Below are 26796 nucleotides of genomic sequence, written 5' to 3'. Positions count from 1 at the left end.
ATATAAATAATTATACAGAATAGAACATTCTGTCTACCATAAACTAGAGTTAAGTTAGCAGCTTTAGTTAGCTGCAACAGTATAAAATTAATTTTAAAAAATTTAAAAATTTTATCACCCATAGTTGTTCTTAAGGGGAAAATTAGTTTTATGTGCAAAAGAGACAATTGTAAGGGACCCTGCTACTTGAGATCCGTCCAAGGCGGGGGGCGGGGAGGGGGGGGGGGGAATAGAAAATTGACAGAGCTGAGATAGACAGGGCCTATTCTCTTTGCACTCAAGCAAGTAGCTCAGTTTAGGACATACCACGCATCTTTCTTCTGGCAAGCTGCAGAGGTCAGATCAGGGTAGGATACAAGATGTTTTTTCTTCCCTCATTTGAATAAATCCTAATTTTGAGGGTAGATATAAAATAGACCTGTGTATCTTAAGATAAGCTTGAATATTTGATTGTATTTGTTCTTTATCTTTCACATTGTCTTTTTTTCTGATATTCTAAGTTAATTCAAGTATTTAACTAATATCTTTCAAGTACATGAAGTTTATGAGGAGATGCACATAGAAGAAGAAATTTCTACTGTTCACAGAAAAGAGGAGGCTCCAGCACCTAGAGGTATATAGCTTCATCATCTCTTCCTGCAAATTGCAAAGTCATGAACTCCAGGAAAATTGAATTATTCATGTTCATGTTTTAGTTCTTGTTCAATGTAATTAATATTTGTGTTCATTCTTTTAGTACCTTACATTACAAACTTGGGATTTTTTATGACTTGTCTTTCTATTCTATATAAATTCTTAAAATGTACTAATATCTTTAAAGTGCCCACAGTTGTTAAGAAAACTGTTCCAGAAGAAAAAGTGCCTATTGCTGTGCCTAAAAAACCAGAAGCTGCTCCTGTGCCTAAAAGACCAGAATCTCCACCATCTAAAGGTACCTTGATAGCCTAATAGAACTGAGGTCTTTTGCTGATAACACCTTTCTGTTTCTTACATTGTTTCTGATATAATAGTTCATGGTCCACTTGTGTCAGATTTGTGGCATTTATGTTGTATATGTCCTGTTTCGTGTTTCTCAACTTGTCTTTAAGTCATAAAATTAAAATCAGTAAATATCTTTCAAGTGCCTGAATTGCCCAAGATAACTATTCCTGAAGAGAAGCCTGTCCCTTTGCCTAAAAAGCCAGAAGCTCCACCAGCCAAAGGTATAGGTCAACATATCCTTTCCTTCTCCTTTTTCTTCAGGTTTCTTCTGTTCCTTGTTTTGTTTTTGTTAAATCATGAAAATTAGTTGAGTTTGTCTATCTCTTCTACCCAAGAGCAATCCATTGTGATGGCACAGAAATTGTATCAGAAACTAGTCAAAGGGACTAAAAATAAGGAAAACTCTAGCTGAGTCAACACACAGTGAGATTTACAGAACAAATATTTTCACTTCATGGGCATTTATAGGTACCATAAACAGCCTCAGAAATTCTATCAATACTCAAGCAAGAAGTACATACACTTCCACTTTCACATTGCTCATGTTAAACTTAGGGGTCAATTGATTTAATTTTGGATGGAAATAGCATTAGTTGTTACAATTCATTCAGATATTTTAGAAGTCTGTCTGAACTAGCAGTTTGTGTGGCATGTCACCACTGCATGACAAAAGATCCCCAGCAAAGTCGCTTCAAAGTGTTATTTGCCAGAGGGATAGAACCACAGACACTTTTCAGAACATGTAACTGTTGTCAGAGTATCCTTATACATCTTCTTGTTTTCTCTTATTTCTCTGTATTGCATGTTTTATTTTTGTAATTCTTAAAAGTACACTAATATCTTCAAAGTATCCAAGGTACCAAAGAAATCTGTGTCAGAAGAGAAAGTAAATGTTGCTGTGCGCCTAAAAAGCAGAGAGTAACACTAACTAAAGCTCGTGTGTCAATAATAGTGACTCTCTGAGGAGGAGATTTCTCTTTCTCTTGGGCAGTATGGTTTAGAGTAAAAGAAAAAATTACCCTTTATTTCTCATATTTAAAAATCCTGGTACTATGTAATAGTATACAACATTCTTCGCATAACATACCTTTTTTTTATATCTGATCTTACGTTTCTTTCCGATATGCTTCTTGTGAGACTCTTCTTAATAATTTACGTATTTTAAATGACCTATTAAATATAACAAAAATGAATGCTGTTTTCTTTAAAGTGCCAGAGGTGCCCAAGAAAATTCCAGAAGAGAAAGTACCCATTGCTGTGCCTAGAAAACCGGAACCACCACCAGCCAAAGGTATGTTGCACTACAGATAACTAAAATTTGGTAAAGAAAAAAAAACCTCTGCCTTGATCATGCAGATTAGGTTTTTTGATTGTTTGTGTTGTCCTATTACCTTCATTTTCTGTGCTCACAGTTCTATATATGCTACTGTTTTGAAAATTCTTCTTTTTGAATCATAACTGTAATCAGTGTACCACTATGTCAGAAATACTGATGTGGCTGGGCAGAGATGAGACTGATACTTGAGGACCACAGCAGAAATCTGAAAGAGAAAACAGAGCTTCTGTGATCTGAAATAATCCTGACAGACAGCAAAAAATTAGCCCCAAAAGAGAGTTTAATAATTTTGAAGTATAGAATAAGTGATACAGATTTCTAACACAGGAGAAAACCCTCTGTGCATAGATGAAAAACTGATACCAAGAAGTCATCATACATAGAAGAATGTGACAAGGAATACAGAATGGACAATGGCAGCCTTAGTGAAATGGAGATTTGGGAGGTGGTTGAATAAAATGGAAAAATAATGTAATGTAGAAGAAACTCCAAAGGACTCTGAGGTTTTTCCTCAAACTTTACAGGGACAAAAACAAACCTTAGGTCAATAAACATTTCAAATCAATGGCTCCATTAAAAACCTCCCTACTTTGAAATTTCTACTGAAAATTTTTGAACATAGCTGTAAAATTCCATATAGTAACTGAAAATAATCTCTTTTCTTAAAGTGCCTGAAGCACCCAAGGAAGTAGTTGTAGAAGAGAAAATCAAAGTTGCTGTGCCTAAAAAGCCAGAAGTACCACGAGTTACAGGTACTTGTCATTAATAAAACCATGGCAATAATTTGTCTTGTTTTCACTGATAAGACCTGTTTGATACTATTTCCCCATCTTTCTATCTTATAAACTGTGATTTTTGTATTTCATTTTTGGGAACAGCCTCTTTTCTCAAATGACTCTCAATCAAGATTGAGAGCAAAAAGCCCATTTGGTAAAGAATATTATGTTTAATTGATGTTATCTGGTTTCCTTTTGTTTGTTTCTTTTTCCACTTTAATGCCATTTAAATTTCTTTAAATTCTTAGTATTAACGTAATTATCAATTTTAAAGTGCCAGAAGTGCCCAAGAAAGTCCCAGATGAGAAAATACCAGTTGCGGAGCCTAAAAAACCAGCAGTTCCACCAGCTAAAGGTACTTGTCATTTTGACAAAATTAACACAATCAAAACCATTGCTCTTTTATTGTTTTAACACTATAGAAGACGGTACCCAAGATCTCTGTTACAATTTTCTTCTGTTGTCAAAGGTTTTTCAAGTGAACAAATGTGTTGTGTGAAAAAAATAAATCCTGGTAATTAGTGTTCTCACTTATGCTGTTCTGCTGTTATGATTTAATGTTGTTTATTAAATTCTTATAGTAAAAGTTATTAATATTTTTCAAGTGCCTGAGGTACCAAAGAAAGTGGTCCCAGAAGAGGTTTCAGTTAAAGTGCCAAAGAAACCAGAACCTCCACCAACTAAAGGTAATTGCTGTACACAATTAAGGAAAGAAAACCCCTCCATTGTCTAGGGTACCATTTTAACATATTGGTAATCTACTCTTACTATAAATGTTTAAATTGTAGTTTTTGCATCTGTACCTCAGTGAGACATCGGAGAGAATTTTCTGTAGGCAAAGGAAAAAGTTGATATTCACATCCAAAACCACTGATGCTTTGATGTCATAGAATCATAGAATCCCTGAGTTTTACTTTTTCTTAGTGTCTTAATGCTGCAGACGTGTTTGGATTGCATACAAATAAATTTCATTACTTTCTTTAAAGTGCCTGAAGTGCCCAAGAAAGTGGTTTCAGAAGAAAAAGTACACATTGAAGTTCCTAAAAAACCAGAACGTCCGCCACCTAAAGGTACATGTTCAATACTGATAAAATTGCACCAATATTTTAATCTGTTTATCTAAATATTGTCTTTTTTAAGTTTGCATTATCCTCTTTTTTTATATTCTAATATTTATAAATGTTACAGATTGTGTTTTCTTCTTCACTTGTAAATAGCTCCCAGTAAGCAACAATGGCTATTAATGGTGTGCATCAAGCAAGATGAAAAAAACCCACAGACTATTTATAAGGGTTTTTTTTTTTTTCCTGATGCTGTTTGATAATTTTCACCTTGGAGCTATTGTCACTTTTTTAATTCCCATTCTTCAAATTCCTGAAAGTAAAACAAATAAATATCTTTAAAGAACCTGAGGTGGTGAAGAAAGTTGTTCCAGAAAAGAAAATACCTGTGGCTAAAATACCAGAACCTGAGGTTGTGCCTGAAGAACCAGAACCTGTGGTTGTCCCAGAACCAGAGGCTGCACCTGAGGAATCAGAACCTCTACCAGAGAAAGGTAAATCTCAACACTAATAAAATAACAAAAGCAACATTTTCCCACTTTTCTTTAACACTCTGATTTTCCAGGCCTTCTGTTTTCTGAGATTCTAAATTATGCTTGTTCTATGTACCTGCATATGTGTGTGAAACAGACACACGTGGGTCTTTTTGAAGAATAGTGACAAATCTTGGTTGTCTGAATAGCCTGTATTTTATACTTCACATTTTCTTATTATTTTGGATTATTCTTACTATTCTATCTGCTTGGGTTCATGAGAACAACCACAACTAATATCTTTGAAGTGATAATAGTAGAAGAAATGAAAGTACCCATTCTAGTAGCTAAGAGCAGAAGATATCAATGTAATTGAAATTACCAGAAGCTCCAGCTACCAAAGCACCAAGAAAAAAAGAGATGCCATCACTGCTAATTCTTGAAAGAGTCTTCAGCTTATTACCTGCAATGTTATTAATATCTTTTGTCCTGTCCATTCTGTTTATAATTATCATGGATTTTACTTATAGCTTAAGTTATACTATTAGTACACATGTGCACTTGCATATGGTGGCATGAGGCTTGGGGCAGGGGGTTGGGGTGGGGTGGTGTATGTTTGAGGGAAAAGGGAGAAAAGCCAAAATGTGGTATATTCATCCTTAAAAAGGCCAGCATAAATGATTGATACCTGATTTTTTTTAATGTTTTCATTACAATTGTGGTTTTATGTTTTATGATTAATTCAAATTTGGTATGATTGTCTGTGCAGTTGTTAAATTTAGAACTAACATCTTTTATGTACGTGAAGCGGCCAAGACAACTTTCCCAGAAAAGAAAGTACCTGCTCCAGTTTCCCAAAAACCAAAGCCCATTGCAGGACCCCCAAAAGCAAAGCCTCAAGAAGTAGAACCTCAAGAACCGGAACCTGCTAGAGTCGCACGAAAACAAAAGCCTGTTGTGGCACCCCAAAAACTAGAGCATGTTGTGGCAACTGAGGAGCCCAAGACTGTTTTGGCACCCCAAAAACCAGAATCTGTTGTGGCATCCCAAAAACCAGAGTGTGTTGTGGTGCCTGAGAAACCAGAGCTTGTTGTGGCACCTGAGGAACCCAAGCCTGATGTGGCATCCCAAAAACTAAAGCATGGTGTGATGCCCCCAAAACAAAAGCCTGTTGTTGAAACCCAAAAACCAGAGCGTGTTGTGGTGCCTGAGAAACCAGAGTTTGTTGTGGTACCTGAGGAACCCAAGCTTGATTTGCCACCCCAAAAGCTAAAGCATGGTGTTATGCCCTCAAAACAAAAGCCTATTGTGGAACCCCAAAAACCAGAGCCATTCATGGCCCCTGAGGAACCTGAGCTCATTGTGGTACCTGAGGAGTCAGAGACAGTTGCATCAACCCAAAAACCAGAGTGTGTTGTGGTGCCTGAGAAACCAGAGCTTGTTGTGGCACCTGAGGAACCCAAGCCTGATGTGGCATCCCAAAAACTAAAGCATGGTGTGATGCCCCCAAAACAAAAGCCTGTTGTTGAAACCCAAAAACCAGAGCGTGTTGTGGTGCCTGAGAAACCAGAGTTTGTTGTGGTACCTGAGGAACCCAAGCTTGATTTGCCACCCCAAAAGCTAAAGCATGGTGTTATGCCCTCAAAACAAAAGCCTATTGTGGAACCCCAAAAACCAGAGCCATTCATGGCCCCTGAGGAACCTGAGCTCATTGTGGTACCTGAGGAGTCAGAGACAGTTGCATCAACCCAAAAACCAGAGTGTGTTGTGGTGCCTGAGAAACCAGAGCTTGTTGTGGCACCTGAGGAACCCAAGCCTGATGTGGCATCCCAAAAACTAAAGCATGGTGTGATGCCCCCAAAACAAAAGCCTGTTGTTGAAACCCAAAAACCAGAGCGTGTTGTGGTGCCTGAGAAACCAGAGTTTGTTGTGGTACCTGAGGAACCCAAGCTTGATTTGCCACCCCAAAAGCTAAAGCATGGTGTTATGCCCTCAAAACAAAAGCCTATTGTGGAACCCCAAAAACCAGAGCCATTCATGGCCCCTGAGGAACCTGAGCTCATTGTGGTACCTGAGGAGTCAGAGACAGTTGCATCAACCCAAAAATCAGAGCGTGTTGTGGTGCCCCCCAAAACAAAACCTTTTGTGCCACCCCAAAAAACAGAGCTGCTTGTAGCACCTGAAGAAACAGAGTTTGTTGCAGATTTCCAGAAATCAATGCCTATTGCAGTGTCCAGAAAATCAAAGCCTGTTGTGGCACCCTGCAAGCCAGAACCTGTCACAGTGCCTGAGGAACCAGAACCAATTTTAGCACCCCAAAAACTAGAGATTTCTATGGCACTTCAAAAACCAAAGCCTGAAGTGGCATCTGAAGAACCAGAGCCTGTTTTGGCACCTGAGGAACCATCACCAGCCAAGCTGGCCGAAAAGCAAGAGAGTGTTGCCATACCTAAAAAACAAGCAGCTCCACGGTCTAAAGGTACCTCTTATGACTAGGATCTCTTTTCCTTCTCTTGAGTATACTATGTTTCACTGTTTGTTTTAAAGCTTAATACATGTAACTAATAGATACTAATATCTTTAAAGAGCCTGAAATGCCCAAAAAGGCTGTCCCAGAAGAGAAAATTCCTGTAGCTGTTCCTGAAAAATCAGAAGCTCCATCAGCCAGAAGTACATGTTATCATGAATACATGATAAACACACCTAATCTTCTTCTCTTAAATATTATCTTAACCTCTTTTGTTCTGTCATTTCAAATCTGAGGTTTTAATTGATGTATGAGTGTGTGCATACACTGAGTATGAGTGCGTGCCAAATTGTTACTTCAGAACATTGCTATTGTCCTTTGTGTTTCACTCTCTGTACTTATGTTCAGTTGTATTGTAACTGTAAAATGAAATGCACTAATATCTTTGAAGTGCCTGAGATGCCTGAGAAGCCTGTCCCAGAGGAGAAAGTGCCCATTGCTGTACCTAAAAAACCAGGAGCTCCACTTGCTAAAGGTACATGCCACCATGATTATCAACATAAGGAAGGGTGGGTTTTTTTAAATGAATCTCATTTTAAATTGAGCTTTCGCTGTATACTCTGATATCTAAAATGTGAGAGAGATGTAAAAAATATGAATTGCTGTGCAGGGATGTCAAACATTTCCTCAACTAAAACCATCCAAACTTTTGTTGTACCCTTTTTTTGGCATATTCAAAAAGTTCAGGAGGTAAGATTTGATTTCTTAGGCTATAGCAATAGATCGAGCAGATATGATGAACTCTCTACCAAAAATGCCAAAACTTTATGGATGCTAACAAAAGAATGAATGCATAAACTGTTGTTCACATTATTAGTAGGGATGGTTTAGTACATGGTTTAATGGGACTTGGCAGTGTTAGGTTTACGGTTGGACTCAATCTTAAAGGTCTTTTCCAACCTAAATGATTCTATGATTCCATGAGAAAGGACAAAGTAAGCAGAAACTGAAGGTTTCAGCAAAGAGTCGCAGTTTCTGTACATAGAGCAAAATAATTGCAAATATTTCTATGTACCTGTGTTGCCATGGGTAGCATCATGGAGCAGAATCTTTTCTTTAAACTGTTAATTATAATTTGCCTGTGTTTTCGTCATATGTCAACATTGTCCACCCTGTGATTTGCAAAGTTGTTACACTGTATGAATAGCACCAAAGAGCTGTAAAGTTCCTGTGAACACTTAATTCACTGAGCCTTGTAAGAGGCATTTATTTTCTCAGATTAATCAGGATGAGAGACTTTATAATCAAAATACTAAAAAATTACTTAAGATACTCTAAAACTGTACACATCATAGATTGATGCCCTGCTGCATCATTTCATTTCCTTTAGAAAGTCGCAAGAATTGGCCAGAGAAGTAAACATTCCCTCTGCCACCAGGTTCTCTCCATCTGAAATAAAATTACATTCTTCAAGTGAAGTACCACCTAACAGTGATGGTATTTAAAGCATTTAATTAATTTAAATGAATATAACAGGAAACAGTTATAAGCAGCATCTAGTGATCAGAATGGAAGCCAGAGATGTTACACGAAAGTATGTGTGAAGCAAAAAAAGAGAGGAAACATACAAAGACAGAAAAAGAAAGGTGAAGTCAACTTGAAGGATAAAAATAGCAACAATATCCAAGTGACATGTAAAAAGATGACAGTGACTGCCAAAACCAGCACAGAACACACAGTCATGAGTGATACATGACTGATAGTCAAATACAGTAGGATTCCATTAATAAGTCTCTGATTAGCTGTTACAAAGAGAGCATATGTTCTCTACATTTCCACCTTGACCCAGAAACAGAAACTAAACATAGAATTCCCATCTCCTGCGTGACATATTTGACACCCTGGTCATTCCACGTGTTTGCAGCAAAGCATAACCTGATGACTGAATGCAACCACAGCAGTTTCTCAAAGAAGACTGCATGCATGTATCATCGATTGTCTTATTGTTTCATATGCATCTGTAGTGCCCACAAAACTAAAATATACTAATATCTTTGAAGTGCCCAAGGTGCCCAAGAAAGGTGTCCTGGAAGAGTCCATACCTGTAACTGTGCCAAAAAAGCCAGAACCTGCACCAGTTCGAGGTACCTGTCGCCCTGTGCATCCACCTGAATGAGACTGTTTCTTACTGTCTTACATGTTACTTCTGATGTCTGTTATCCTGTCCATTTGTGATTACCTGAAATTTCTACGTTCTGTGTACAAATTCTATTCTTAGAATGGCAAATACATAGGGAACATGAGGGACGCTTCTGTCATGGTTTAATCCCAGCCAGCAACTAAGCACCACTCAGCCGCTCACTTACTCCCCCTGCCCCGGTGGGATGGGGGAGAGATTCGGAGGAGTAAGAGTGAGAAACACTCCAAGGTTGAGATAAGAACAGTTTAATAATTCAAATAAGAGAAAGTAAAATAACAGTAGTAATAATAACAATATAATAATAACAGTAATAATAATATACAAAGCAAGTCGTGCACAATGCAATTGCTCACCACCCACCAACTGATACCCAGACAGTTCCCGAGCAGCGATTGCTGTCCCACGGCCAACTCCACCCAGTTTATATACTGAGCATGACATCATATGGTATGGAATATTCGGAATGGTATGAAAATTCGGCCGGTTTGGATCAACTACCCTGGCTGTGCCCCCTCCCAGTTTCTTGTGCACCTGGCAGAGCATGGGAAGCTGAAAAGTCCTTGACTAGCATAAGCAGTACTTAGCAACAACTAAACCATCAGTGTGTTATCAACATTATTCTCATACCAAATCGAAAACACAGCACTATGCCTGCTACTAGGAAGAAAATTAACTCTATCCCAGCTGAAACCAGGACAACTTCCTATCTCCTTCATATGTGTTCAGAATCTAAAATTCTATATATCAAGACTGACAAGATACATGGGAAAGAGCTTTCTACTTTGGATTTTTAATGTAAACTTCTGTCTTTATCTTTTTGCCAAGAATCTCAAGTAATATAATTTTTTTTTATGCAAAGTATTTTACTTTAACCACTACCAACTGGCAACCCTGTCCTATTGTGAGGTAGTAGCAACCAGACACAGTCATGACATAGCAATATTAAAAAAAAAACAGACAAACAAACAAAAAAAAAAAACCATAAAATCTGATCACTTCAGAGAGAATAAGGAGGAAAGCCAGGTTTAATGGACTGTGAAGGAACTGAAGTTGCTATGGGAAAAGTAGTCCGAAAGTAAAAAGAGAGACATAGCTAGCTCGGACAGTAGTATTTTAAGATTTGGGCATATGTGATTTGGGCCTAGATCCCGAATAGGAGATACTCCAAACTCATCAGTAAATTCAGTGCTTATTCAAATGCATGGTAGATGAGGATGGTCTTCATTCCATGGTCAAATTTCATATGAGAAAAGCATATGGCTGTAGTCATACATTGATGTAACTTTTTTCTGACCATAAGTTCATGGGGACCCAAGAAAGTGGGTTCTGCAAATCTAGAATAGAATTGCACATATTTATTAGGTACAAGACCACCAGATCGTCTGTATTTGGGAAGAACAATTCTGCATGACACAAAGGAGAGCAAGGAAACTAGCTCACTCTGCAGGTAGCCTTTTTGCCCTTGCCAAATGCAATTTCTAAATACAGGATTACAGAAGCCCTGAAACCTAGCAAGTCAAAAGCTCCCACATACTTATACTGCGAAAGAGTTGAAAAAACAGAACAGAAATAGAGGAGAGAAATAGTAATAATGATGGGATTTCTGTTCCTCACCCTGTCACTGCACACGCTGCTGAATGCAAAACACTGGCAGCTTCATGAGGAATGGCAACAGATAAGATATGGGCTGAGGCTGCTCCCAGGGAAGAGTCAGCTCCCAGCGGGGCTGAGAATGACAGTCTTTCCCCCCAGGGAGGAAAGGCTGCTGAGTACAGAGAGGGGGGCATCCTGATTCACACCTCACCCTCAAGCAGTACCTAAACATAGCTAACAGTTTTCTCACAGAACCTACTTGGCAGCCCCACTCCATGCCTGTGCCTGTGTGTGGTTTTGTGCGTGAGTGAGAGAGAGAGACATGGTTGATACCATGAGACCAGTTTGGTTACTTTCATGAGTGCGTCTCTAGTTTATGTTTATGTTTCATTATTCATCTTCCTGTTTAATGTATAAAACTGACTGTTACTAATATCTTTGAAGCACCTGAGGTGCCCAGGAAGGCTACTCGTGAGGAAAAAGCACCTGTGGCCATTGCCAAAGCACCAGAGCTTCCAGCACCCAGAGGTACCTGTCTTCATGGATAACTTAACAAAGAAGATACTAAATCTTCTTCTCTTAAGCATTGTCCTATGCTCTCTTGGCCTGTCTCTGTTTCCAAACGGAGACTCTCAAGGTTGTGCATGCTGGGTAAACCACGCTGCACGTGTGTGTGAGGTTTTGAGCTAGCTGTTGTGATGTTCTGTGTCTGTGTTGCCCTGGGTGTTGTTCCTACTTGGCACGTGTTTTCACCAACGCCAAATGAAATGCACTAATATCTTTGAAGTGCCCGAGATGCCTGAGGCAGAGGTCCCAGAAGAGGAAGAGGAAGAGGAGGAAGCACCAGAGGAGGTGGCACCAGTTCCTGAGCCTGGAGAGCCAGAAGCTCCTCCAGCTGAAGGTATACGGTGGTGTTCTGAAAGACCTGCTGTGCCCTCCGGGTTGCTGCAGTACTGAGTGCTCTTTGCCCCTCTGTGTTCTGTGGGGAGGGGTGGGAGCAATATTTGGTCATGTTGTGCCTGTATGTGCTTGAACGTGCCTGCAGGAGAGGGTGGGGCTCGTCAGCAAGCACTCTCTCTCTCATAAGGCTGTACTTTGGCTCTTCACTGAGAGTGGCCCATCTGAGGGAAGAGTGGTTGTCCGAAGAGGACTCTCTGGTAGTCTGTCAAGGGTTTACTTTCCTGCTTTGCTGCTTGCCATTTGGCTGTTTGCTGACCTTTAGCTCAGTGAAGTAAAAGGAACTAATATCTTTAAAGTGCCTGAGGTAGCTGAGGAGGAAGAGCCAGAAGAGGAGGTGCCAGTGGTTGTTCCCCCAAAGCCTGTGGCTGTGCCCAAGAAACCTGTGGCTGTGCCCAAGAAACCAGAAGCTCCACAAGCTAAAGGTATATCTTCTGGGGGGAGTTGCTTTTTACTTTAGTGTACTGATTAATATTTTCATTTTTTATCCCTTCTTTTGTGTAAGGTTTGTTGTATGTCCTCTACCCCAAGCCTTTGTTGTGCCTATCTTTGCATATGTGACTAACCAACCAGTCACTAGAGGAATGTTACAGTGCTGGAAATACCTAAACTCTTTGATTTTATCATAAGTGTTATGATCTTTTGTATTTTTCTAACTGTGAAATTAAGAGGAAGTAATATCTTTAAAGTGTTCAAGGTGCCCAAGAAAGCTGTCCCACAAGAAAAAACACCTGTTGCTGTACCCCAAAAACCAGAACCACCACCAGTTAAAGGTACATGTCATCACCATTAGTATCATCATTAGAAAGAAACATCATGCTTTTCTGGACTTAAGTTGAACTAATTTTTCTTGTGATGACCTATCAGAGATATGTGCATAAGAAATATAAAGTGCAATGTGGAGTATCAAAACATGACAGAAAAACTAGATTCTATTCCTTGAAAAATACCTGCAGCTTTCTGAAATTTTTGTAAAGTTTAAGAATTAACAGTTACTGAATACTTAGTTTAAAGAGAATAACATATTGTTCTGAGTAAGAACCCGCAAGTAAGTCTTCAGTTTAAAGAATGTAATGTTGCATCCCTGAATTTTCTAACAGACTGTATTGCTGGATGACAGCAGCAGTATCGGTTCTCTACCTCTTTAAAAGTAAGTTAAGGCCAGTATACATGAGGTAGATTTGCTAGCAAAGTCTGGGTATATCTACTGATGATCCTATTAACACATGAAGGGGTGATTAATATAATCCAAAACAGAGGAGAGGAAGTACATATTTCTGTAAACAACACAATCTAAAAGACAGGAATTGTAGAAAACTGAAAATGAAGAGGTGTAAAGAATTGAAATAATTGATAGAAAAAAAGTGATAATGATAAAGCAAATGTTACTTTCCCATAAAAATTATGTTACAATGACAAAATAGTCATGAGTGATACATGACTGATAGTCAAATACAGTAGGATTCCATTAATAAGTCTCTGATTAGCTGTTACAAAGAGAGCATATGTTCTCTACATTTCCACCTTGACCCAGAAACAGAAACTAAACATAGAATTCCCATCTCCTGCGTGACATATTTGACACCCTGGTCATTCCACGTGTTTGCAGCAAAGCATAACCTGATGACTGAATGCAACCACAGCAGTTTCTCAAAGAAGACTGCATGCATGTATCATCGATTGTCTTATTGTTTCATATGCATCTGTAGTGCCCACAAAACTAAAATATACTAATATCTTTGAAGTGCCCAAGGTGCCCAAGAAAGGTGTCCTGGAAGAGTCCATACCTGTAACTGTGCCAAAAAAGCCAGAACCTGCACCAGTTCGAGGTACCTGTCGCCCTGTGCATCCACCTGAATGAGACTGTTTCTTACTGTCTTACATGTTACTTCTGATGTCTGTTATCCTGTCCATTTGTGATTACCTGAAATTTCTACATTCTGTGCTGTGTATCAATTAGGAATTCAATTATCTAGTATTTTGCATAAAAACCCCAAATGATATTTTGAATTTACTGTTTTGTTTTCATATTCTGAATCAGCAGATACTAAACTGTTTTGTTTTTTAAAACTTAATCGTAAGTTTTTCAGATTACTGCCCAATTTTATTATCTTAAATTGACACAGTGAATGTCTCCATGACTCTCTTCACAGTCTCAGTTAATGTATGTGACAGACATGAATCTTTCAAAATGAAAAACCAGTTTTTACTCAGAAATGCAGATATGAGGGCAGTAAGAAGAAGTGACAGCATATCAAGTGTTTAAAGAAAATGCTGATAATTTTAGAGCTTATAATGAAGAAGGAATGGTTATAAAATCTGGTGAACCATACAGGCTGTGGAAGTTGCCACAGTGAAATGAAAATTGAGGCAAGAGAGGTACTTAGGATAATAAAATAAACCAATGAAAAGAAAAGCATAAACAAAAAATGGAAATGGAGAAGGACAGAAATAGGGACAAAGGAGAAATACAGGATTCTTCACCCTGTCACTGCACACGCTGCTGAATGCAAAACACTGGCAGCTTCATGAGGAATGGCAACAGATAAGATATGGGCTGAGGCTGCTCCCAGGGAAGAGTCAGCTCCCAGCGGGGCTGAGAATGACAGTCTTTCCCCCCAGGGAGGAAAGGCTGCTGAGTACAGAGAGGGGGGCATCCTAGGGTCTGGAGAACAAGTCTTATGAGGAGCGGCTGAGGGAACTGGGGTTGTTTAGCCTAGAGAAGAGGAGGCTGAGGGGAGACCTTATCGCTCTCTACAACTACCTGAAAGGAGGTTGTAGTGAGGTGGGTGTTGGTCTCTTCTCCCAAGTAGCTAGCGATAGGACAAGAGGAAATGGGCTTAAGCTGCGCCAGGGGAGGTTTAGACTGGAAATTAGGAAAAATTTCTTTACGGAAAGGGTGGTCAGGCATTGGAACAGGCTGCCCAGAGAGGTGGTGGAGTCACCATCCCTGGAGGCGTTTAAAAAACGGGTAGATGTGGCACTTCGGGATATGGTTTAGTCTGGTCTACCTTGATTAGTCTAGAGTGGGCTTGGTAGTGTAGGTTAATGGTTGGACTGGATGATCTTAAAGGTCTTTTCCAACCTAGATGATTCTATGATTCTATGATTCTATGATTCTAATTCACACCTCACCCTCGAGCAGTACCTAAACATAGCTAACAGTTTTCTCACAGAACCTACTTGGCAGCCCCACTCCATGCCTGTGCCTGTGTGTGGTTTTGTGCGTGAATGAGAGAGAGAGACATGGTTGATACCATGAGACCAGTTTGGTTACTTTCATGAGTGCGTCTCTAGTTTATGTTTATGTTTCATTATTCATCTTCCTGTTTAATGTATAAAACTGACTGTTACTAATATCTTTGAAGCACCTGAGGTGCCCAGGAAGGCTACTCGTGAGGAAAAAGCACCTGTGGCCATTGCCAAAGCATCAGAGCTTCCAGCACCCAGAGGTACCTGTCTTCATGGATAACTTAACAAAGAAGATACTAAATCTTCTTCTCTTAAGCATTGTCCTATGCTCTCTTGGCCTGTCTCTGTTTCCAAACGGAGACTCTCAAGGTTGTGCATGCTGGGTAAACCACGCTGCACGTGTGTGTGAGGTTTTGAGCTAGCTGTTGTGATGTTCTGTGTCTGTGTTGCCCTGGGTGTTGTTCCTACTTGGCACGTGTTTTCACCAACGCCAAATGAAATGCACTAATATCTTTGAAGTGCCCGAGATGCCTGAGGCAGAGGTCCCAGAAGAGGAAGAGGAAGAGGAGGAAGCACCAGAGGAGGTGGCACCAGTTCCTGAGCCTGGAGAGCCAGAAGCTCCTCCAGCTGAAGGTATACGGTGGTGTTCTGAAAGACCTGCTGTGCCCTCCGGGTTGCTGCAGTACTGAGTGCTCTTTGCCCCTCTGTGTTCCGTGGGGAGGGGCGAGAGCAGTGTTTGGTCGTGTTGTGTCTGTATGTGCCTACCTTTAGCTCAGTGAAGTAAAAGGAACTAATATCTTTAAAGTGCCTGAGGTAGCCGAGGAGGAAGAGCCAGAAGAGGAGGTACCAGTGGTCGTTCCCCCAAAGCCTGTGGCAGTGCCCAAGAAACCTGAGGCTGTGCCCAAGAAACCTGAGGCTGTGCCCAAGAAACCTGTGGCAGTGCCCAAGAAACCTGTGGCTGTACCAAAGAAACCTGTGGCTGTGCCTGAGAAACCAGAGCCTATGCCTGTCCTTAAAACACATAAAGTTCCTTTAGTTAAAGGTACATACATTGGTGACTGAGCCTCTCCTTTTCTCTGTTCTCTAAATACTTTTTCCCTTGTTTCACTGATGTACGCGGCACTTAGCTATCTGAATGAATAATCTGTCACTTAAAATTTTACTCCTCATGTTTTGAATGCCTTACTCTTTTTAGTCATTGCACTTTTCACTATTGTATGTGTATATGTATCTTAATGTTCACAAAAATGAAAATTTACTAATATCTTTAAAGCACCTGAAGTGCCAGAGAGAACTGTCCCAGAAGAGAAAGTGCCTCTTACAACACCTAAAAAGCCAGAATTTAAAAAACCAGAGCCTCCTCCAACCACAGGTATATATTACCAGGAGGCATCTCCTGAGAAGAAACGTTTTCTATTCCTCTCTCTTTTCTTTGTTCATAACTGAGTCTATAAAATGTGTCAGTTGTATGTAGACTACCTTGGGAAACACTGTTTGGAGCACAAACAGTCTTTCATGGTTATGGCCACTGTTACTCACTGTGATTTTCTGTGTGCTAGGTGTCTTTGTCTTTTTTACGTTTCATATGTACGTTTATGTACATGCAAATAATAGGAACTAATATTTTTTAAAGTGCCTGAGGTGCCCAAGAAACCTGTCCCAGAGGAGAAAGTACCTGTTGCTGTTCCTAAAATACCTGAACCACTACCAAGTGAAGGTATATGCCATCATAGCTATTACTGTAAGGACAATCCTTTGTCCTGTTCTTCCGAACATAAGTGTTAAAATAGATGTTGTCCTTTTTATCCCATTGTAATGTTTGTAAATTGTTCACTTCATATTTTAGATTATACCAGTCTGTTTCTTGTATCTACTATTATATTTTCATATTTGGAAGTAAAATATTACTTTCAAATTAAATATTTTCAAGTGACATAAGCTCCTACACAGGATATTCCTAAGAAACTGTGTCTCTTTTTAAGATAATAATAAATCCCCACTAAATTTGAGTCTCTTAAAACCTAGTATTTGTATAGCTGTTATAATCTTAAATTAATTGAGAGCATTGAAGTTTTTATTCTTTCCAGTTACGACTCATGCAAATTTAATGTTTAGTTTATATTGTACTCATGAAAAATACTACCCTTCACACAACGCTGATTCATTCTTACATAGAAAGAGAGTAGTTTTTCAAAAGCATGCATTAACTGCAAAGGTAACAGATACTGAGCGACTACTTATCCTAATGTGCATTTGTCTGTGTCTATTGGAGTAGCTTTGGTTTTAGTGATAGCTACATAATTGTTTGTGTGAAATGATCTTATCATTGGAAACTTACACCAGTTGTCAATATTCTTTAAAGAATATGAAATTCTAAAGGAGATTGAGCCTGAAGAAGCAGAAGAAATTCCAGTTGCAGAAGTAGAAGAAACTTTACCAGTTGAAGGTATACAAAGTACCTACATAGAGGCTACTGGACACCTTTCTTTTATTACTGTGCAGTTTTTTTCTTGCTCTGTTGTTCTTCCCACGTTTACCCATATATTGTAAGTCTCTGTGTAATTCTTCCTCTGTTGTTATGTTTTGGAAATGAGTTCTGATCTCTTAATTCTAAGTACAACATACAGATTATTTTAAATGCCTTCAGTTTCTTTCTTGTCAACAAGAGTCTTCCCATCATTTGATTTCCCACCTTTGTTCTCATGTTATTAACATGCTTTTTTTAAGTCAGCTTGGATATTTGTATTGTGTGCATGCTACAAAACAATAGCCTAAGGCTCTTTCATGCTCCCATTTAATTCAATGAGATTTTTTTCACTGGCTTCATTGGAAATGGAAAAGGACTGTCTTTACATTTGTACGTTACTCTTCACATAACTACTGTGGTAGTAAATTTATAATAAATCTACCTAATGTTATTTAAAGTGCCAGAACCTGAAAAGAAGATCCCTGAAAAGCGAAAACCACCACCACCTACTCCACCAACAGAAGATATTAAATTGGCAAAAGAACTACTTAAAGGTATAATCATCTGAAGCCACAGTTAACAGTGGGAACTCAAACATTTAATCCTTTTAAATTGTACTGATGAATCTTGAAAAGCATGCTTTTAAACATATCACTTTGGATCTTTTTTTTTCCTTTTATAATTTACTGTCACTCTAATGGTGCGCCTTACTAATGTTCAATCCCTTATGATTTTTTACCACTTTTATGCCAAGTCAGATTACATGGGTTCTTTTCAATAGTTACGGAAAAAATCAATTTATTAAAAAAATCTTAACCAAGTTAACACACTCTTCTATCCTTAACATAATTCTTCTATCTTTAACATGTTCTTACAAATGCAAAGAATCCCCAGCAATAATTTGCTGGTGTTACTATATGAACATGGGTTCCAGATCAACTGTGCTTCCTACAGATCATCTGACTTCTAAATGGTTAATCAGACAGAATCTTAGCTTTATAGCTCTTGTCTTTGTATTGTGTCAAGAGTATTAATCAGTTCTTTGGATTTTTTTAGAAAGTTCTTTTCTTTTTTGAATCTTATGATGTGTGTGGTAAACTCCAAATAACTTTCTTTAAAGCTCCTGAATCAAGGAAGAAAGTTGTGACTGCGAAACCTGGTGAGCCTCCAAAATTGGAACCCCCACCTGCTAAAGGTACCTAGCTAATATAAGAATCTTACTTAAATCACACCTCTCATGAGCCCAGAGTTGTAGTTCTCAGTATCTTCTTTAATTGGCGCAGAAATAGCAAAAAGCTATGTTAGATTATGTTCAGCAGTGGACTCCAGTCTTGGATGTATATGTTCATGTTATATTTATGTCCACTTTAATCTCCCATCATGCAATTCACAAGATGCAAGAGACAGAATCACAAAAGAGAGAGACTTTTTACGAGTTTTGTCACTTATGTAGATGCTCACTTTCGTTCTCTGCTTAGGGACAAATAAAAAATAATATACTGTTTAAATATATATAGCATTGTTCAAACATACTTAGTTCACTATTTGTCTGAAATGTAACTTATTTTTGTGAAAGGATGCTTTCCAGAGGTGGAGATAAATAATGACCTGAGCACCAATTTCAAGTACTCCCTTATATTTTTCATATGTACTGGAGCTTAAGACAAGCTAAGCAGTGAACATCTCTTTTTAATGCTGTTCCAAGTTTAGAAATTAAACTAATTGGATCCTTATGAACATCATAGATAGACAGTTCAGATTAATAGATATGTAACATAAGCCTGTAATGAAAGAGGAACAGGAGATGAAAATGTTACTATGATAACTCTCTTTGAATACATAACCTTTATAGTTTTGTCAAACCATACTTCTCTTTTGTTGATTTGTATGAAAATTTCCTCTTATGCATAAGCCTAGAAGACAACTGTACACAAGTAATATAGAAAAATTATTAAAGCTATCAACTTCAATCTCAGGAGTTTTACCTTTGCTTTTAATATTCAGTAGTGGACCAGCATTTGATTTGTGTGTTTGGAATGGTTAGTTGTTGGTTAGCGCTTACTACTGTTACGAACCCATAATAAAATCTGGAATAATATTCTTTTTAAGTGCCTGGACTTGTAAAGAAACCTCGCAGAATCATTCCTGAAGTTACTCCTCCACCAAAAGAAGAAGTTGTTTTGAAAAGAGGTATAGAAACTTGGCTCTGTTTTAAAAACACCCAGCATATTAACGTGGTTCAGTATATTCCCCTAAGTAACATTGTTTTATGTGTGTGGTATGGAAAATTACACAAACAAAATACTACCTGATGTCTGTTTCTTGGGGAAAGCCTTTATAGTTGCAGGGATGAAGTGGGGATATCCTGAAAATCTGTCAGATCCAAAGGATGTGTGATGAAAACAGAGCAGAACACTGAAAATCTGGTATCCTATAACTCTCTTCTGTTTTCTTAATCTCTGTAAAGCCTATACTGGAGTTGCCAGTCTTCCACTGTCTTCAGCTTCTGAACCCCTAAATATTTTCCAGTGACAGTGGAAATATTATTAAAGTGACATATGTAGCATCTGTATTCTCTTTTATGGTTTTCTTAGAAGTGCTGTACAGATCACAGAACCCTGTGGTACTATTGGACATCAGTCCACTTTCCTGCAAAGTCTGGAGCCTTCTGAAACACTTCATGCTCAATTATTGCTTAGAAAAAGGAAGCACTAATTCCAATTCTCTTTGAAATACCACAGAGGGATGATTCATGCCCACGTACCTTGCAGCCGACCTTCAAATTTCAGACAACATAAAATATAGATATTCAGTTTTTCAGATGACAGTCTCATTAGATATCCAAGACTGATACCTGACAGGCCAAAAATAAGTCAAATAAGTGAAATGAAAAACAGACATACAAATTTGAGCTCTCCAAATATAACACTTGAAGATCCAGTCTTGTTCTCTCACTGAAGTCTATAGGAGTTTAATCCATAATCCTGCATTTTGTCCCTGAAAATCATCTGTAACTGCAGTTATTTAATGCATACTTATGTATAGTAAGTCATCATTTAAATATAAGGAATATATGATAAGATATTATAAGAAATTTTATTCTATCAGAGACAGTTAACGGACATCTTTCCTCTCACATGGACTGCTCTTACTAAAAGCATATTTTTACTCTAGATGACTTCGAATTTTAAAAGGCTTTCAGAATAGTATCTTGAATAGTTACACAAAATCTTCCATTTATATTGAACTATATGTTTTACATTGCTGTTTCTTCATGATTGTTGTTACATTTTTAATCTTTTGTCTTGTTCACCATCTTATTCTTTTGTTTATCTGTTCTTTAAAAACTGAAATTCATTTTCTTTTGAAGTTCTTAAAAAGAAATCAGAAGAGGAAGAACCTAAACCAGAAAAAGAACCTAAACCAGAAGTTAAACCAGTACCTACACCAGTAGAAAAAATTAAGAAACCTGAAGGTACTAGATTTCATTCAAATCTATCTGGTAAAGTATAATTTTCTTAAAAAATCCCACTTTTAAGTTGTATTCCCTGAAATTCAGGAATGAAAGTGAGATTTTAAAAGATAGCTTGAATTAACATAATTGTGTGAATTAAAGCTTTGCTGAAAGCAGAGCCAAATATGACATCCACATTTGCAGCTGAATTTTGCATTTTGGGATTGTTTCTCAGTCTTCACTGTGTATAGAAGAGAACTTTACAAATATTTTTATAATACAGATAAAAATATAGCTACAGCAAAACAGGTAATCCAAGCATTCTTTTAGTTAATATTTTGCAGATATTAGTCCTTTTGTCTATTTAGTGGTTCTAATTTATACAAATCTCACTCTGAAAAATACTTATTCCTAAACCTCATGAACATCTGAAAATCTTTATGTCTAAAAAGAATGAAAACTTTTAAATACATTGGAGATAATTGCATTTGGGGATTGTAGGTGTTTCAATATATCTTACAAAATAAAAATAATATTTTAAAGTCCCAGAAGTTCCTAAGAAGAAAACTGAGATACCTGTCATAAAAAAAGAGGAGAAACATGTGCCTGAACCGCCAAAAGGTACAGACGTGTGGTGCTCTTTTTCCATATTGCTGCAACTAAATTATATTCACTGCTCAATATCATGCTATATTAACCTATCATCCCAACTTCCATGACTGTTGTGTCATGATTAACAACTTTGCATTCTTCTGGATTTCTTGTTGGCTTTAATTCTTCAGTGCTTGAAAAATTAATCTTTTTTCCATGGTATCTTGGTTTACAAGAGTTCATCTCAAGTTAATTTCTTGCTTTCTGGCTAAATAAAATATAAAGCAATAAATTCTGTCTTTGATTAACTTCCTCTGTAATGTTGTTTCTAACTTTAATGTTCAATGGGGTTACAAAACATGTAAATTAACCTATTTGTAATTGTTGTGTTTGAAATGCCAGAACCTAAGCAAGCAGCTATCCCACTTCCTGGGCCTGAACCTAAACCTGCAGTAGGTAAGAATTCTTTAGTCATGAATACCTGTGCAGCCTTTCTTGTGTGTCTAGTATTTTCCATTCAGAGATTTCTGGCTAAAAGAACATAAACAAATGTCTTTAGTGACTGGAACTTTCATACAATCTACAGAACATTTTAAAGAACATCCTACATACAACAAAATTATTTATTAAAACAAATATATGAGAACTCTTCTTTTTTTTTTTTTTTACAGCTCTAAAATCTCCAAAACCAGCAGCAGAACCAGCACCAGCTGTTACTACCCCAGTGACAGTCCCAGTGGTTGGAAAGAAAGCAGGTATTTATGTTTATTCTATGCTATTTATAGGGTTTTTCCCTCTGAGATACCTAAATACCTTCAGGATAAAAGAATGAAGATCTGTACAGTCATACAACTCATTCATTACAGGAAGATTTGAGGTCCTATTCAAGGATTTTGTTATTCTAGGTACTGTCACCTAATCTAAAAGACAAGTGTCTCTGATACTCCATAGAGATGAATCTGTGCTCTTGTTCCTGGATGGTGATATATGTGCTTTTATTTATTGTCCTACTGTGAAATTTGTGTATTCTGTTGATTCCTTGATGTTGTTTATGTCCTGATATGTGTCTTGTGAACTGCATCTTGTATTTTCTGTATAACAAAAGAAAGGTTACACATATTTCGAAACAATTCTTGTGGTTTTTGGTTTTCTGCTTTTAATTTGTTATTGAAGTCGTGAGTAAAAGTGGCAGTGGTGTTGAAGAACTAGAGTACTGCTACTTTCATTTGATACACTCTGGACCCTGGATCATGCCATGCTATGAAAAAAGAATTGTGGAGTCCAGTTCCTCTGAAGCACTCTGAGCCTGAGGTCCATCGGTAGAGCTGATGTACATGCTGCTCGCCGATCGTTCAGAGAGCCTCATATTACAGTAGAGTTCAGATCGTGGGCACTTGAGAAGCCTAATCATGAATGTCTCTTCACTGTTGATTTGGTGATGTAGCCAGGCCTGCAGTGGCATAACTTTTATATATAAGTGGCCAGATAGGCCTTAAAAAGCTGTCCTTTTCTGCTACTTTTAACCTGGGTTGAATTTAAATTGGGAAACTAGTGGGACAATGCTCTGTACCATAACTGTGGTTTACTTCGGTCTTGTGTACTGTTTGTGTGTGCCATTCTTATCTTTCTTTTGTTTTGTGATTGTGTTATAAGTTTTCTGTTGTGTGGAGAAAAAGTGTTCTATGTTCATTTTATTTCAGGTATAGCTGGAAATTTTGTCTTAATATTGTTCCTGATGCTTATTCTTATGGGTTTTAACTCTCTAAATTACCTGTGAAACCTTTGTAGCTGCAGAAAAGCCTGATGCACCACCTGTACTAAAGCGTAGAGATAAAATGTCCTCAGTGGAAGAAGAAAAGCCTGAGACAATTGTGTTAAAGAAGATTTTGGTTGAGAAACGCTTGCATGTAGATGAGAGAGTAAGTCCTAAGGAGACAGTTCTGGACATTCAGACGGTAGAGCCACCTGAGTTTAAAATCTCACTGGAAACAGCTGATGGAAAACTGAAGCCAGAGGGAGATGAGCAGGAGAAAGTGGCTCTTAAATATTTTATCCTGGCTCCTGAAGAAAAGGAGCCAGAAGTGACACCTATAGTTTCAAGAAAGACTACCCTTACAGGTGAGAAAATAGAAGTTGCAATAGACCACATTACTTATGCAAAGGATGAACCACCCCTACCTGATGAGGAATTGAAATTTATTTCCATAGTATCTGAACATGCGGAAAGAGATTCTGGAGAAGAAAAGGGGCATGAAATTAAGTTGATTGTTCATAGGGAAGGCGCTGTAGAGAAAGTCTCTGACAAGTTTAGTGTTCTTCATGAAGGAGAGATTCCTGTGCATGAAAAAGAAGAGGAAATCGAGTCAACTTATGTACCTAAACACATACCCAGAGAGCCATATGAGCCCAGGGACCCGAAACGACTTCTAGGAAAAGAGAGAAAATCAAAAATCAGTTTGCAACCTGAAGAATTTCCCATTAAGGATAAAACTTCATTTGTAAAGGATATCACAGAGGCAGGAATAGATGAAATTCCTCTGCTTAGAAGTGGAGAAGAGAAAGGAGGTTTTACTCTAGAGAAATCTGAAGTTCCTCCTGGAGGATCCATGAAGGAGCATGGCATACAAAATAAAACTCAATGGATGAAGAAATCTGGTACCACAGTAGCTGAAATTCCTATAGATAAGATTCTTAATAAAGAAGCAAAGAAAATGGAAATTATTCAAGATGATGAGAAAGATGAGAATCTGGACTTTACATCAGCAGAACTACATTACTTAGACACATCTGAGGAGACTGAACCAGCATTGAGAAAAGATGTTGACCTAGAACACCCCACTGAAGATAAGGAAGTTCCCAGAGAAAAACCTTACATAATGTTTAAACCATCTGTTCTAAAGACAGAAGTAGTGGAAAGGAAAACAAGAGAAAAATATTCTGCAGAGGAAGGAGAAGTTCATTATGAAGAGGGTTCAGGACAATTGTTGACTGAGAAAACACTGCTAAGTGATAAAACAACAGGCAAAAAGAATATACCAGAGAAGGAAGACAAAACTACTTTCAGCACCCACTCAAAAAAAGACAAAATTAGGCAGTCAAATGCCCCTGAAAAGCTGCCTGTGGAAAAAGAAGAATTTGATACACTGATTACAGGAGAAGGAATGGAAGGTGAAGTTTCCATAGGAGAACATGAAAAGGGAGTCAAAGATGAAAGAGTTGACAGATCTGAGTCAGTAAAGAAAATTCCTGTTCGGCCACCAGGGATTCAAGATAAAAAAATATTTCAAGAAGTTCATACCATTCAGGATGAACATAAAGAAACTCCAGCTCTCAAAAGCAGCAAAGATAAAACCAGAGAAAAGAAATCTTCTTTGACTGTGGAAGAAATGAAGCTTTCAGGAAAAGAACTTCCAGTGACAGAAGGTACATCAGATGAAAAAACATCAGATAAACATGGCATTGGAAAAAGCACATCTGTTACCATGAAAAAAGAGAAGGGAAAGTTTTCAGACAAAATACCATCAAGCAAAGGAATCACTGCAAATGGAGAAGTAAGTTACTCCTCAAGCATAGGTAAGACAATAACTCCCAAGAAAGCAGAAGGAGAGAAAGAATACTGGAAATCAGAACCTGCTCACATGATTGAGCAGTCTAGTAGACTTTCAAGTGAGAACAGGAATTTGGATCCACCTGGAGAATCACGTGAAGTTCTGGATGTCCCTGCAAAGTCTCATGCAAAGCGAGGTGAGGAAGACTGCTGCCAAATTCTTCCACAAAGTGCTTGTACTATTTGCTTCAGGAGAATACCATTTGCTATTGTGATGTTTGTTTTCATTCTTTAACACTGTTCACATTTCCCTCTAGTCTGTCAGCTGGCTGTACTGGCATTCAGCCACTCTTGACATGTTTGTCTTACCTATTTGTACATACATCTGTGTGATCAATGTTCATTGTCTTAGTCTTACACTTCTATAAGACTGCATAAATCATGCTGTATGCCATTATCTTCCTTGAAAAACTCACACATTTTTCTAGTATTCATTTTTGCATCCACTGCAATAAAATCTGTCCTGCATTTCATTCATATCATTGTCCTATTAAAAGTATCTTTTGTATTTCCTTTCCCAAAATTATGATGAGCAGCAGCATAGCATGGGAAATATTTTCAAAAGTCTGACATGATTCATCACAAGTTGGGCAACTAACAGAACACCCCTCTACTTGTGAGAGTATCACACTGTCCTGAAACATGTATTTAATTTATACAATTTGTATTTCTGTTGTCTTCATTAGCAGAGGTGTGTGCTTTTTCTAAAAAAACCCATATAATTTGTAATAGGTACTTACGCTACTTTGGCTGACTGGTGGGTATTGATCAAGGGCCTAATAGTGAGTAAAGTGTCAGGGAATGGCAGAATTTTACAAAATAATGAGCAGGACAATAAATTGAGGAACTAGGAGCTCCTAAGCTGCCTTTCAGTCCCCACTGCTGAATATGTGTCTTTCCCATGCTTCAAGATACTGAGATATAGACAGTATTAGTTGTGTAAATATATACATATGTTTATATCTTCCTCCCCTTGTATGTGTATATAGCTAAAGGAAGAGAAAATCTGATTTGTAAAAGAAATGTTTGTCTTAATTTTAGTTTGTATGTTTATTTAACTACATTCCTAATAATATTGCCATTCTACTTCAGAGGCCAAGACACCAAAAGAAGAAACTCCGAAGGGTATCAGTCCAGTCAAAGGTAGGATACTACAAGTCAATACCTACAGGCAAAAGCAATAAATCAGGATTAGTTTATTCATTTCTGAATCTGAATTACAGCCAAGAAGACACCTTCACCAGCAGATGCAGAAAGAAGGAAACTCAGGCCTGGCAGTGGTGGTGAAAAACCTCCTGAAGAGCCTCCATTCACTTACCAACTCAAGGCTGTACCACTGAAGTTTGTCAAGGAGATGAAAGATATAGTGCTAACAGAAGCTGAATCTGTTGGGTCTTCTGCAATCTTTGAAGTCCTTATTTCACCATCCACTGCAATTACCGGCTGGATGAAAGATGGAAGTAACATCCGAGAGAGCCCAAAACACAAATTCATTGCTGATGGCAAAGATAGGAAGCTGCATATTATTGATGTCCAGCTGTCAGATGCTGGTGAATATACTTGTGTATTACGACTGGGGAACAAAGAGAAGACCTCTACAGCCAAACTCATTGTTGAAGGTATTCCTTGTTTCAAGTTTAT

The 26796-nt window shown here is 38.0% G+C and overlaps 1 protein-coding gene across 1 annotated transcript in view; it reads left to right on the top strand.

Moving 5' to 3' along the window:
• TTN (titin) overlaps positions 1 to 26796 on the top strand; it is a 242336-nt gene that overhangs the window by 114672 nt on the left and 100868 nt on the right. The window contains exons 150-179 of the mRNA XM_075710465.1: positions 533 to 613; positions 821 to 931; positions 1089 to 1202; positions 2192 to 2272; positions 2986 to 3069; positions 3368 to 3448; positions 3675 to 3779; positions 4080 to 4163; positions 4499 to 4648; positions 5397 to 7106; positions 7214 to 7297; positions 7546 to 7629; positions 9119 to 9238; positions 11332 to 11415; positions 11675 to 11788; positions 12144 to 12269; positions 12534 to 12617; positions 13590 to 13673; positions 15213 to 15296; positions 15556 to 15669; positions 15842 to 16078; positions 16310 to 16408; positions 17399 to 17482; positions 17962 to 18057; positions 18624 to 18698; positions 19613 to 19693; positions 20874 to 20978; positions 22220 to 22303; positions 26248 to 26312; positions 26384 to 26774. Of these exons, the coding sequence (XP_075566580.1) occupies positions 533 to 613; positions 821 to 931; positions 1089 to 1202; positions 2192 to 2272; positions 2986 to 3069; positions 3368 to 3448; positions 3675 to 3779; positions 4080 to 4163; positions 4499 to 4648; positions 5397 to 7106; positions 7214 to 7297; positions 7546 to 7629; positions 9119 to 9238; positions 11332 to 11415; positions 11675 to 11788; positions 12144 to 12269; positions 12534 to 12617; positions 13590 to 13673; positions 15213 to 15296; positions 15556 to 15669; positions 15842 to 16078; positions 16310 to 16408; positions 17399 to 17482; positions 17962 to 18057; positions 18624 to 18698; positions 19613 to 19693; positions 20874 to 20978; positions 22220 to 22303; positions 26248 to 26312; positions 26384 to 26774 (4896 nt within the window). The remainder of the gene's footprint in view (positions 1 to 532; positions 614 to 820; positions 932 to 1088; positions 1203 to 2191; positions 2273 to 2985; positions 3070 to 3367; positions 3449 to 3674; positions 3780 to 4079; positions 4164 to 4498; positions 4649 to 5396; positions 7107 to 7213; positions 7298 to 7545; positions 7630 to 9118; positions 9239 to 11331; positions 11416 to 11674; positions 11789 to 12143; positions 12270 to 12533; positions 12618 to 13589; positions 13674 to 15212; positions 15297 to 15555; positions 15670 to 15841; positions 16079 to 16309; positions 16409 to 17398; positions 17483 to 17961; positions 18058 to 18623; positions 18699 to 19612; positions 19694 to 20873; positions 20979 to 22219; positions 22304 to 26247; positions 26313 to 26383; positions 26775 to 26796) is intronic.

This window comes from Pelecanus crispus, chromosome 5, assembly GCF_030463565.1.
Source record: "Pelecanus crispus isolate bPelCri1 chromosome 5, bPelCri1.pri, whole genome shotgun sequence".
NCBI classification, from domain to species: Eukaryota; Metazoa; Chordata; class Aves; order Pelecaniformes; family Pelecanidae; genus Pelecanus; species Pelecanus crispus.
This window is presented reverse-complemented; position numbering and strand designations above follow the sequence as displayed.